Source organism: Myxocyprinus asiaticus, chromosome 39, assembly GCF_019703515.2.
Source record: "Myxocyprinus asiaticus isolate MX2 ecotype Aquarium Trade chromosome 39, UBuf_Myxa_2, whole genome shotgun sequence".
Taxonomy (NCBI): Eukaryota; Metazoa; Chordata; class Actinopteri; order Cypriniformes; family Catostomidae; genus Myxocyprinus; species Myxocyprinus asiaticus.
The window spans coordinates 19,404,864-19,418,433 of NC_059382.1; the positions used below are offsets into that span (position 1 = coordinate 19,404,864).

The 13,570-nt window shown below is 36.5% G+C and overlaps 1 protein-coding gene across 1 annotated transcript in view; it reads right to left on the reverse strand.

The window, feature by feature from the left end:
* grik4 (glutamate receptor, ionotropic, kainate 4) overlaps nt 1-13,570 on the reverse strand; it is a 294,389-nt gene that overhangs the window by 213,582 nt on the left and 67,237 nt on the right. The window contains exons 2-3 of the mRNA XM_051678844.1: nt 11,714-11,878; nt 5,637-5,734 (exon numbers count right to left, since the gene is read on the reverse strand). Coding sequence (XP_051534804.1) covers nt 5,637-5,734; nt 11,714-11,878 — 263 coding nt within the window. The remainder of the gene's footprint in view (nt 1-5,636; nt 5,735-11,713; nt 11,879-13,570) is intronic.

Below are 13,570 nucleotides of genomic sequence, written 5' to 3' on the forward strand. Positions count from 1 at the left end.
CTCACTACGTTCTGGAACAGAGCTAATAAATAATAGTAAATACAATTTAATATCACCACTAAAAAACAGAGTGGCCCAAAGGTGATTTAAATATCGCCACAAGAATGTCATTTCAAATACCAAAAATGTTCATATTAATGTATTCAGCAGAGGTGTCAGGCTGTTTGTGTTGCACTCCAGGGTTTCAGACCTGGCCTTTCTCTCTTTTTCTCACAGTCCCTTTCTCACTCAATTCCCTCACCTCTATCTTCCTCCTAAACCCATGTGTCATTCAGGTTCAAAGGCCTCAGCCTTGAGCACAGTCATGCTGCTCTACTGTAGTCTGCTCCTGGAAGCTCCCACAGGCTCTTGCCTCTTTCATGTGCCAGATTCTCTGTACTACAAACAGACCATTCATTTTATGAGAAATTAGAGGAAAACCTATTTTTCTCTCACCATTATCCTCCTACAATTATATTGTTGTGACGAGGAGGAGGGCGTGGCCAGGCCGTAACGATGGCCCGGCTCTGAATCAGCCCAATCAGCTGGGAGAGGGATAAAGAGGAGCGGGGGATGCCAGTTCGAGAGAGAGAGAGAGAGAGAGAGAGAGACAAACACAGACACAGACACACAAATTTGTGTGTGTGTGCATCAGTTTTATGTTATGTTTAAGATCCTTTGTGTTATTAAAAGTTTACGTTGACTGCTCGGCCGGTTCTCGCCTCCTCTTTGCCCATCTTGTGAACCCGTTACAATTGTTTTTGTAGTTAATGACTTGAATGAAAATGTTATTTGCTCATATAGCTTGCAGAACACCAAGGGTGCCCAGGCCCCTAAGAAAACACATGGACTACACTCAACAACAAGAGGGAACTCTTGTACTAGACTTACAGGAAACAAAATCACTTAGACTGTATACATTAACTATCTTTACAAGAACTACCACTTGATGTTGGATATTGCAAGTTGTGCAAGTGACAGCATGCTGTGAACGAACATATATCATGCGGTAATGAGAGAAGTCGATACCTACTCCAGACCCTCAGAGTAGATTTTTCTTTTGTTCTCGGCCAGATGGGAACCTCCATCACTGCATTACATGAGTAGAAGAGCATTTTAAGCACTCATGACATTGCTCAAGCTGTCATGAGCATCTTTCCGTATTAACTTATATCTTCAGGCCTAACTGTCAGCCTAAGAACAGCTGTGTAAATCATATATAAGTAATAATAATAATGAATAAAATATTATTTTAAAATTGTTGTGTATGCAGCTTTAAAAGTGCACTCAGTATTTTTTTAAAAAAAATTTCTCATTTAAAATGTTTAACTTCTAATCAAATAATTGGTAATTTTGAAACACATGTATAAAATCATGGGCACTCACATGAGATTAAGACACCGGTCATATTACAGACCTTTTAAAAGCAGTTTTATTCTACAAGGAGAGGGTCCCCCTAATTGGGGCTGCAATGTTAGAATCACATGACCAGCCAAATACTACTCACTTAATCTCAGTAACCGCCCTGTTATTGGACGCCATTAACTCAGGGATTAATTTAATCATGACTGAGTGTGAATAGCGAATGTCTACAATTGTATCGGTAACTAAAAACCAGGGTCATCACTAGGATTTCAAAACATCATAGACTGAGGCCAAAACATTAGGGGCTGAAGGTATCCACTCATTTATTTTTATTTTTTTTAATCAAACATCAATCTAACAGAACATATATTAAACAGGAGGAAATCTCTGTCCATAATTTGTCCATCAATTTTGGAGGTCCAGAATGCTAAACTCAATTATGTTCTTGCCCTTATATTTACAGTGCAATGCCATAAGCACAGGTAAGACCAAGGATGGCTCCACATAACAGCGGTTAGGAAGCAAGTCTAAAAGAAAAAACACACACATAATAATTTATAGTATTTGTTAATAGTAGCCTACAATGCCACTGCAATAAAATGGAAGTCTAATAGATTCCTCCTTAAAGATTATTTAACTATAACATATTTATTCATTTTATATCAAATACCACAGTTACTGATGTAAAATCGTGATTCATTTTCTTCCAGCATGACAATGCCCCTGTGGACAAAGCAAGGTCCATAAAGAAATGGTTTACTGCTTCTGGTGTGGAGGAACATGACTGGCCTGCACAAAGGCAAAACCTGAACCCAACTGAACAACTCTGGGATTAATTAGAATGCCAAATATGAGCTAGGCCCCATCACCCAACATCAGTGTGACCCTTTAAAAATCTGTGTTACACTGAGGCACTCACAAAGAAAGTGAATGTGGTCATTGCATAAACATTAAAATCCTCACTGTTTCAAAAGTATAGCCACTAGATGTAAACAAAGTGTAATTTGAAAAACGTTACCTCTCTTTTCCTCCTCGATGCTGTTTATAATGTTGGGGCTGTCTAGCTGTTCAAGAGGTTTGACTTCCTCCACATGCAGTGCTTAAAACTAGAAAATTCCCCGTAGAATTAAAATGGATTACATAAATTTTGTCATCTGCTCCGTGATATCAAGGGAAGTCTGTTTTCATTTGTGTAAGAAATACACTCTATGCTGTATATCCCAGGTTGACACGAAGAACGCGCAGAGTGAATGGACACTCCTTTTAAATACTAATTAAACAAAAATAAATTACATGACTTGTTTTTGGAAAATGTCTCTACGTGAATGAACGAACTACGTTTGCACCAGCTCTCTACACGCCGGTGTATTCATGTTGACTGATCTTAACTGACTGAATGGGAATTAGATGACGGTCTCAAAGTAGGTGGAGCTCCAGGTCACACCTACCAATAACGTGGACCAATGGCAATAAGAAGGTGTTTAGCAGCCAGTATGAAGTTTTTCTAAAACGTTCACCATGATAAGCGACATCCATAACACCGGCATGTCTTATCACAATTGACACTGCATTATTTAATAAACAAGTCCAATTGAGGTGCGAGTTCATCCATCAGATCATAATTAACCGACAGTGGTTTTGAATGCTGTTTAACCGAGTTCAGAACGCAATATTTGTGTCATGCGGCTCGTACCCGCAATAGCTCCAATGGAAGCGGCTGGAACTTTGCATGACACACAGCTTATATCTCCATCTCCGTGAGATAATGAAACCCCTCATGATGAACACAAGACCAGTACGGTTCTATTCATACATCGCAGGTTTGCCAAAAATGTGGTTGTGAGTCTTGGAAATTTTGCGGACATTAATGGTCCTAAAACAGCCTTCATTTTCATTATGTAAAATACAACTTATTTTATTTAGCTTAGCTAAGCTAAGCTTAAACTTAACTTATCTTAGCTTAAACTTAACTTTCATTTTGGGGTGAAATGTGACCTTTTCATGAGATTCACCCAAATATAAAAAATAACACTTCTCTGCATTAGACTGATCAATCAGACAAATTTTAGAGTTTCTTGTCCACTTATCCAATTTCACAAACTCCTTGTTTTTCACTCTCTCTCACAAACATGCACATCACCATAAACCGACATGACCTCTCACCACCCCCCCCCCCCCCCCCACACCCTTGCAAAGCAGACCATTAGACACAGGCACCTCACTTTAAAAAAAAAACAATAACAAGAGAACACTGACCTTCCCCAAGACAAAGGACAGAGAGCAGCAGCCATTAATGTCCCCCACACCCACAGAAAAATGGGTAAAATACACTCTTCCTTCTTTCCATCATCCCAAACCAACTATCAGTGCTCCACATCGCCAACAAAATCCTGACCATTACAGGCTCAAACAGGGCCACAAGATAAACAACTGCTAATGAAAACAAATAAAATGCCAGCATTATACATATTCATCGAGGTGTATTATAGCTGATGTAAACATTTAAACTTTCATTACACAAGGCCTCATCTGTGACACAAGCAATCAGTTAAAAGATGTGACTATGAATATGTATGCTCGATGCTCACTTTGGAAGGCGAGTTGCCACCGATTATGAATTATGAAGACATTAAGGACTGATCCTTATTCAGTTGAGCACGAAGAGTAAACTTGTTTGAGGCTGCATTATTCATTATACAAGTAATGGTAATGTATTCCTGAGACTTCAGCACTGGAAGGAAAATCCACATATAACAACACATATGAGAGTATAGACAGGAAACACACAGGTATTTCAAACACCCTGTATCTCATAATTTAGGTATTTTTTGTTTTGTTTTGTTTGGTGACTCTTGTGGTTTATAAATAACACATTTGGGATCCATTTTCGTGCAAGGCACAAAGACCATGCGCTACATCATATCAAATTTTCGTAAGTGTGTTAATTCTAAGCGCAATTTTTGTGCCAGTGAAAATCGTGGCGTGGGCGTGGGTGGGAGTGTTTGCGCTCTGGTGTATAGTATGTTAATGTAGTGTAGTGGCACAAAGCGCAATTTTCCTATGGAGGTCAAGACATTTTGGAACCACATCTGTTTTCAGCGCAACATCTCAGTTCCTGCATTTGCAGTTTGGAGATTCCATGTCCAAACTCTGAAAATATAGTGGAACATCAAATAATGTTCCTGACAATCACTGTTGTAGCCGTTTTATGAAACAAAACTTTATGAGATTTATGTAAATCCTTCTAGAGGTCATTGTTTATTTTTCAATTACCATTATTATTATAATTATTATGTTTATAATTACAACTGTATTTATGATCACATTTGTATTGGTGTTTTTCCACCTGTTCTCATAGAGTGAATTTCAAGGTATCGCAAAAGAGGCTGGTGGAAGAACCACTACGCCTTTTGATTATATTTTTGTTTTATTTGAAGTGCAATTTGAATTTTGAAATATTTTCATTATTTTAGTTTCAAAAAATGAATAATATTTTTAAAGCAAAAATCAACCGGTAGAAATGAAGTGCATGCAAAAAAATCACAGCCTAATTTGAAAAGCAGATACAATCACTGTTAATACTAACCATGATTTGTGTGTCACTTGATAAATATGAATAATAATACTTACATTCTCTATAATTTAATGGAGCCTACAGCCAAATCCTGACAAGAACCACATTTTCTATGTGAATAAAAGGAGCGTTTCACTGTCATAGAAATATGTCTGACATTCAAAAAGGATGTAGTTAATGCACAAAAAAATGTAAGTCCATTTTTCTATTCTTCTAATTCATTGCATACAACACAATTACAATATCAACTTCTTACAAATGTGCTGTCTTTGTTTATATCACTGATGCTTGAGGGAATGGACAGCATAATAGGACACAGATGGTGCAATAACCGGAGAAGAACCTCAGAATTAAACTGCATTTGACCCAGCCCTTTAGCACTTTGCACACACACCAAACCTAATTTTGCCTACACTTATAGCATGCTTGCACAAAAATGCCAAAATTTCAAGGACATGTCTATTGACTTTGCGAGTGTGACTTATCACGTAGTGCTGCTGTGCATAGCGCTGGCACTCTTAAAATAAAGCTCATTACCTTAAAGTGTAAACACTCTTTAGCTAACACTAAACACTGTGTTCGGCTGCGATAAGGGATAATTTCTGGAGCATGCCACTGACCACACTAGTCATTACTGTAATGATATAAATGATTATTCCATAATATGGTCTGGGCTATGTGGCACTGATGACAAAAAAGAGCTGATGCCAGCACTCACCTCTTTCTCCCCGCAGATATTACTGATGATGGAGTTGGACGCTGGGCTGGCAGAGGGGCCCAGGACCGCCACCACCCCCTTTGACATGATCTGGCACACTGTCAACAGACAAAGGAAAGAGCAATCATCAATCATTACAGACAGAGAGCAGATGGAAAGCAAGATGTATACCTGCCAAGAGTGCTGCTACCCCAGTATTTGTTTCTAATTGGACAAAAAAAACATCACAAATTCCATTTTAAAGTACCAAGATGCTACGTTGCTTGGTTAATGTAAATATCTTACTATTAGGAAAATGAATATATATTACTTTATATGTGTTTTTGAAGGAAAATGTCTCTGTTTTGGAAAACAGCAGAGAATCGATCTATTGCACAATGCATTAAAATACACTATATGGCTAAAAGTATGTGGACATCCCCTTCTAATTAACGAGTCTTTAGGGGAGAGCCCTTTTCTATTCCAGCATGACAATGCCCCTGTGGACAAAGCAAGGTCCATAAAGAAATGGTTTACTGCTTCTGGTGTGGAGGAACATGACTGGCCTGCACAAAGGCAAAACCTGAACCCAACTTAACAACTCTGGGATTAAGTAGAATGCCAAATATGAGCTAGGCCCCATCACCCAACATCAGTGTGACCCTTTAAAAATCTGTGTTACACTGAGGCACTCACAAAGAAAGTGAATGTGGTCATTGCATAAACATTAAAATCCTCACTGTTTCAAAAGTATAGCCACTAGATGTAAACAATATGCATGTAAAAATTATTTTTACTGTGATAAAATCGCTTACTAACCCTTTATGTCTAAAGTTTGTTTTGAAAAAGTTGTTGCCATGAGGACCTGATTACGTAAACCCTAAAACCTTAAAACTTTACAGCATAAATAATAAACAAGTTTTAACAGAAGAAACCTTTAAGTCTGGAAACTCTTCAAAAATTGGCCCCATTCACTTCCATTGTGTGTGACTCGACCTCAATTTTTTGCTTTTTTTTTTTAAGAAAAGGAGGCACGGGTTTGAAATAAATGTTTGTGGTAATCAAACATTTGAGCTTAACCTGGAATGAACCTGGAATTTTCCTTTAGGCACTCAATAATATAGATTTGAAAATATCTGCAATCCCTTCTTCTACATTATTTTAAAATTATGACAGAGACTTAAAGGGAAAACGTAGCTTAAATTTGTGGTGGGATCCATTTTTTTCTCTGTCTTGGTCTTTACACCCTCTGCATGTATACTTAATTATGCTTTATATTAGTTACTCTCCCTTGGTTTTTGTTTTTTAAAACATGTATGCTAGAGCCTTGTCAACCTGTTTTTATTATTGTTGTAGTTTTTGCTTTCTCGATTTTGTGTTTCTGTAAATGGAAAAAAAAAAAAAAAGTATTTTGCTGTTTGTAAATGCTGGGTACTGTACACAATATAATTTGTCTATTGTTTATTTTTTATTTTAAAAAGTTTGCTTCTTTTTTCTTTGCCAACAAATTGAATAAAAGCTTTCTCGGTTTTGTTTTTCTGTACATAAAAAAGATTTGATTTGACTAAAGGATATTTCTCTCTATATTTCCCACAAGAATTAAACAGGAAATAAAGTTCAGTGCTAACCGGGATTTGTTTTCACCTATGGGTGGGCGGGGCCTCCTTATAGAGACGTAGTGCTGTTATTAATCTGGTCGTTTTCTGTCTCTCACACAAAATTATGTTTCATTATTAAATGACCTTTAAGTGAAGTGTTCCTGAAATAATATTTGAGATTAGGTGGAGGAAGAGAGTGAGGACAGTTAAGAACAGATTCTTTTTTTCTCATTTCACTGCACATAAGCAGGGCATCAGTATGAGCACTAGAACACAATGTCACTTTTAGGCTGGTTTTATAATCCCTCTCTGTTTAATTTAGGATTGTGAGGGCAGTATTGTGAGGCACATGTCGGTTCCCTGACTATAGGAGCAGAGTGCATGCTAGAAAAAATGGGAGAGAGAGCACAAAAGATAGGAGTAACAGGTGTTAAAGTGTTACTAAATGGATAGTTCACATGAAAATGAAACTTCTGTCATCATTTACTCACCCTTGTGTTGCACCAAACCTATATGACCTTTATTTTCTGTAAATCACAAAAGGAGTTGTCAGGCAGAATGTTAGAAACTGACAGCCTGAGTCACTATTCAACTTTATTGCATTTATTTTCCATACAATGAAAGTGAATGCTGACTAAGACTGCCTAATATTTTGCCTAACATCTCCTTTTGTATTCCACTTAATTAGTATTGTTCAGAATCTTTGGTAGTCCTACCTTTAATATATCCCTAATCCTAACCTTTGTCTTTGTAGTTTTGTGTTGTCTAATTTAAAGCTGCCAGAAGCAGTGCACACCTGCGGTGGTGTCCTGAATGCATGGATCAAAGGGCACATAATCGTTTTCCTAGTGTGACGATATTAGTCACAAGGGTCATGTGAGCATCAAAGCAATGGTTTAACATGATTCTCCTGCATGGCTGATCTGCAGAAGGACAATAATACCATTTGGACTGAGTGAGCGTTATGGATCACGGTAGGATTCAGTATGTCTCTGTTGTCATATCAGATCATGTGCATTAGTATGCAGACCACACACAATGTGGGAAGATGCAGGCTCCAGCGATTTCAAAAGGGAGTATGATAGGGCAAGTAGTGTTAGCATGTGTGGCATTTCTCCCTTGCTGGGAGTGTCACTGATCCATTTCTAATTCAATTCCTGCATACTGCAAGCTATTACAATGCTGAATTGTCCCTAACAGGGCTGTGCGAATAACCAGAGAGGTATTTTAATGCAGCTGCTGCAGAATGCCCTGTGAATACCAGGAGAGGCTGCCTCTTCCTTAACCGCTACAGTATGTGTCTCAACAGCTCTGATTGTTTAAGTTAAACCTCATTCTTGTCCTGATTTTGGTACTGTCTCCTTTCACAGACAGTATTGAACCTCAGTCATGTTTAATATACCTCTTTGAGTGAGCAACTCACTCCATTGTTTCTCCCCAACCCTACCTGATTTCTGGATTCGTAAGTAAGCATTGTTAAATTTATGGGCTCAGAGGAGGCACAAGAAGGTTAACTGGCAGCTGTGAAACAAAAGTCGCAATACTTGTTTGTAAACCGTCACTAAACCTGTTGATTCTAAAGTAAATGTATCTTGTTTTAAGGATGTTTAGACAATTTTAAATGGAAAACAAGACAAAAGCAATTGATCACAATAGGTTTTCTTTGCAGTTAATGTTTTACTGAATTACATTTAATAAAAAGGTTTTTTTTTTTTTTTTTTTTCGTTTAATGCAGTGTGTCATTTAAAGGTATTTTTAAAAGATGATTTTGTCCTCTTTATTGTTAGTAAGCATGTTTAATACAACTTTCTAACTCGGGGCACAAGCTGAGTAGTTGGTTAAAAGCTAATGATTAATCGTTGCAATAATTGCCCGAATAGTCAATTAATCGTTCTAATAATCGTTTGATTAGTTGATTATCAAAATAATCGTTAGTTGCAGCCCTATATCCTACATTGAAATTTACTGCTGTCATATGTGTTATATTGAAGACTACAGATTGCAGGATGTTAAGCAGCGTATATAAATAGTGTTAAAGTGTTTGGTAAAAATGCATACTAATGAGTTTCTGGTTCCAGTTTCTGTTTTCTAACATAATAGTTTTCCAAGGTATGCAGTACTTGAAAGCATTTTCAATAGTCTTCGTTTTCTGTGGAGAAAAACAGTGTTCCAGTGTGGATGATAGGCATAACCATAGCAAAGTCAATGTGTTTTCAACTGAAAACGTATCTGTGTGGATGCTGTCTCAGTCTGAATTGTCAGATCAGAAGTCAAGCAGTTGTTTAGGATGTAAAAGCTCAAAATATTGCCTGGAGCTGTGTCCGAATATATTCATTTTCGCTTACTCCTTCCTTATATAATGAACTATGTTACGCAGTTGGCAGACATTCACTAATGTAGTGAATGTGACCTTCTGTAGTGAATGAGCAACCAAGTCAATGCTTTTAAAATACTATAAAATATAGTACTGTATATGCATGAATGTGTAAAATGCCTCTGCCACATGTGCCTCATGATTTTAGCACTGTGGCGAGATGTCATGATGGACATTAGCAGAGGCAATTTTTTCTTTTTCTTTTTTTTGTCCATTCTCTCCATAATGACAGCTACGCTGTTGTTGTATGAGAAAGTCTTGAAGTCTCATAGTGCTGACGCTTACAACATTACTATAGCAACCAATGTAGATTCACTGGATATTAACAACACTATCTGAACAAATGGATCAGATTTCATCACTTGCGAAATGACAGTGTGGACAGTCAGTCCTTAAGATAGGATTTGAAAATCAAATTTGTGTGCAGTGTGAACAAAGCTGTACATTTTAAATGACAACATCAAGTTAATGGGAGGTTTTAAACCTTTAATCTTTATTTCTTAGAAAGGAGAAAGTTTATAATAAGAAGACAGCACACCTAAGGCTGAAATTATTTACAAAATTTATGAGTTTGAATGCAGTTAATTAATTACAGAAAAGTACAAGAAAATGTAATATGAGGGATTTCAATACATTGCTGACAAGTAAACAAATTGTTTCTGTTTTATTAAATATTAAGTCCATGTTTTGCAGGACTGCCCTAACAAGGACACAATTATCTACAATTGGCCTCTACCTGTAAATTATTATATTAACTACCATCTCTGAATAACAACACCACAGTTAGGCAACCTCAGGTTGTAAGACTGAAGGACAGCGGTAGAGATGAAGACTAAAGAGCTTTCCAAAAAGTTAACGCTAAAGTAAAACAAATGCATGGTTTAGGAAGAGGGTCCAACACAATATATATGGCTGCATTCCTGTTTGCATACTTATTCTATGCATCCTTCTTTTAAAAAGTATGTACTTTGCTAGTAAAGGGAAATTTTGAGCATGTAGTTAGATAATATGCCAGTATTGGGACCTATTACAACGTCATAAGATTGTGTTTTGATACCACCGGCTCCATTGTCACATCTATCTATCTATCTATCTATCTATCTATCTATCTATCTATCTATATATATATATATATATATATATATATATATATATATATATATATATATAAACTGCTATTGCAGCATAAGCCTTACATTTCTGGGCACATTTTTCAATGGGAAAAAAGTCGAAAATCCATTGGAAATAGATTGCCATTCTGGCATCTTTGGCATGCTATTTTCAATATATTATGACAGATGCACTGATTCTAATCAGACACAATTCAAGTGTTTGGATGTCTTAGTGGGCATACAGTGTGTTCAGTTCTCTGAAAGTGGAAGCTACATCAAAGATTTTATTTGTTTACAATACTTAGCATATTTCAGGGTGGAATTAACAAAAAATTCCAGCTCACTGTATTATGTATTTGCATGTGCTGTCACTTCACTTAAGGAATAACGAAAATTACAGTAGGTAACAATGCTAACACACCAAAAATAGTGCTGAATACATTTTGCACATGCAGTGCAATTAGCTATCTTGCTGGCCAGTTCTCAGTGCTAGGCTGGGGAGGATGCAGCAGACTACAGAAATCTGCCATACGTTGCTGGAACTGTACAGCATCGCTCCACCACTGTGATTCAGTATAACACTTTTCTCAATTATTTTATCATGTTTTTATGTCACAGCAGCCATGATCACTAGATAAAGTACACACAAACATCTCTTTTTAATAAAATTCTGTTTGAAATTTCGCCTGCTTTCCCCAAGCTATAATAGTGCAACTTTAATTGTGCAATTATAACTGTGCCAGGCAAATAAAGCTGACTTTTTTAAATAAGGGTTAGGTATTTACATCAAAATGAAGCATGTTTGTGCTGACAAAAATTACTAGTATTTATTTAAATATGCATGGCACAGTGCTAAACGAGTAACAACAATGCATGGTTAAACTTTATTGAATGAGAAACTGTCTTTTGCACTGAAATACAATGTGCAAATGTGGCACAACTGTTTAGTGAATTCACCCTCAGTCTTAATGTAAAACAATTCACATAAAAAAAAGATATGGTATCAATACTCACTGGTCTCTCCTGTCTCGTATTCACTGTCTCTTAGCAGCTCAAAGATGTCCACCTCCAGTTTGCCTGTGGTGGAACGATTGCTGGAACGGTTGATGCTGTCTTTCGCCAGAGTGATGGCCAATCGCTCCCCACGGCTACACTCCATTGGGTCATCAAGAATGGCAGCTGGGACACAGTAAAAGGAGACAGAGAGCGAGAGATAGTGAGATCCAGAAAGTTGAAGAAGCAAAGTGAGATGGGGAGAAAGAGGAGAATTTCATGTATAGCACATCCTGAAAAATAGAACTGTTATGACAAAAGAGACTAAGAAGCCCTCAAGCAGCCAAAAATAATTCAAAACAATGAGGATTCATGCGAATGTTTCTGGGTCCTCTTTGTGTGCACATTAAAGCATATTCCCTGTTTCGCTTACAGTAGATAAGTTTAATACTATGTTTTGACACATTTGTTTCTAGACCTGTGCGTGTTTTTATTTCACAGCATATAGAATCTGTTTATACTGGTTCACTCGGTGCCACATTGTTCTGTTGGGAATAGACAATATCTTTGCCCTATTTTTACAGTGACTTGCAACTATAAGTGTTTGAATGTACATCTACCCACTTTCATGAAGTCATATGAATGTTGAATCTGCTACAAATATGACAAGACTGTGGTAAGTATAGTAGAAGACCTTTTTTATATACACTACCGGTCTAAAGTTTTGAAACTTATTCTTTATTATAATTTTTTTTTCTTCACATTTTAGAATAATAGTAAAGTCATCAAAACTATGGAATAACATAAATGAAACTATGGGAATTATGTTGTGACTAAACAAAATCCAAAATAAATCAAAACTGTGCTATATTTTAGCATCTTCAAAGTATTCACCCTTTGCCTAGAATTTGCAGACATGTACTCTTGACATTTTCTCAACTAACTTCTTGAGGTATCACCCTGGGATGCTTTTTAAACAGTATTGAAGGAGTTCCCATCTATGTTGGGCACTTATTGGTTGCTTTTCTTTATTATTTGGTCCAAGTCATCAATTTCAAAAACTATTTTTTATTTTATTAAATTTTAGTTTTGTAATGAAATAAATTAATATGGTGGCACAATTATATTTTTTGTCTACAAAACTAATTTCAAACATTTAAGCATTCCCCTTCAGATAAAAAGATTTTTAAGATCATGAGAAACATTTCAGTCAAGTGTTTCAAAAGTTTTGACCGGTAGTGTATATGTAAAGTTGTGTAAAGAAAGCTTTATGTAAGCCTCTGACATCATGTTCTAAAATCTGTCAAGATGCATCAAGACAAGCTATAGGTGAATGACCTGTCCCTTCTGATGTATGTCAACCTATTTTAAAACTAGAATTGTTATATCGTTTCCTGTCAGTATGGCGCATTGAATTGGCTTATTTTAACACTATTTTTCAAGTAAAAAATTATTGCCTCTCCAATGACCCTGATTTTATTGCAAGATTCATATGTGTTGACCCAAACTTCTGCTATAGAGAGCGAAAAATGTGCTTTGTTTACACCACAGAGCCAAAACTGTGCATGATTACAAAGATTTTTTCATGCTGGTTGTCAGACCCTGACAAGATCAGTACGCTTGCAGAAAGTTCATGTTCTCCTGTCATAAATATTGCACCGATAGTAAGCACAGCCCACTCAATCTTCTGGAATGTATAATCAGCATAAGGAAAACAACAAATGACATAATACATAAATGGAACTGCAATGATTTAGAAAGCTTTAATGGCTTATGATTTAATTGAAATAAGACAGAAAATGTCACAAGAATACTCCTACCAATATAAATAACAATCCACTAAAGATAACTATAAATATTTTTAAGTTTGTTTAGAGA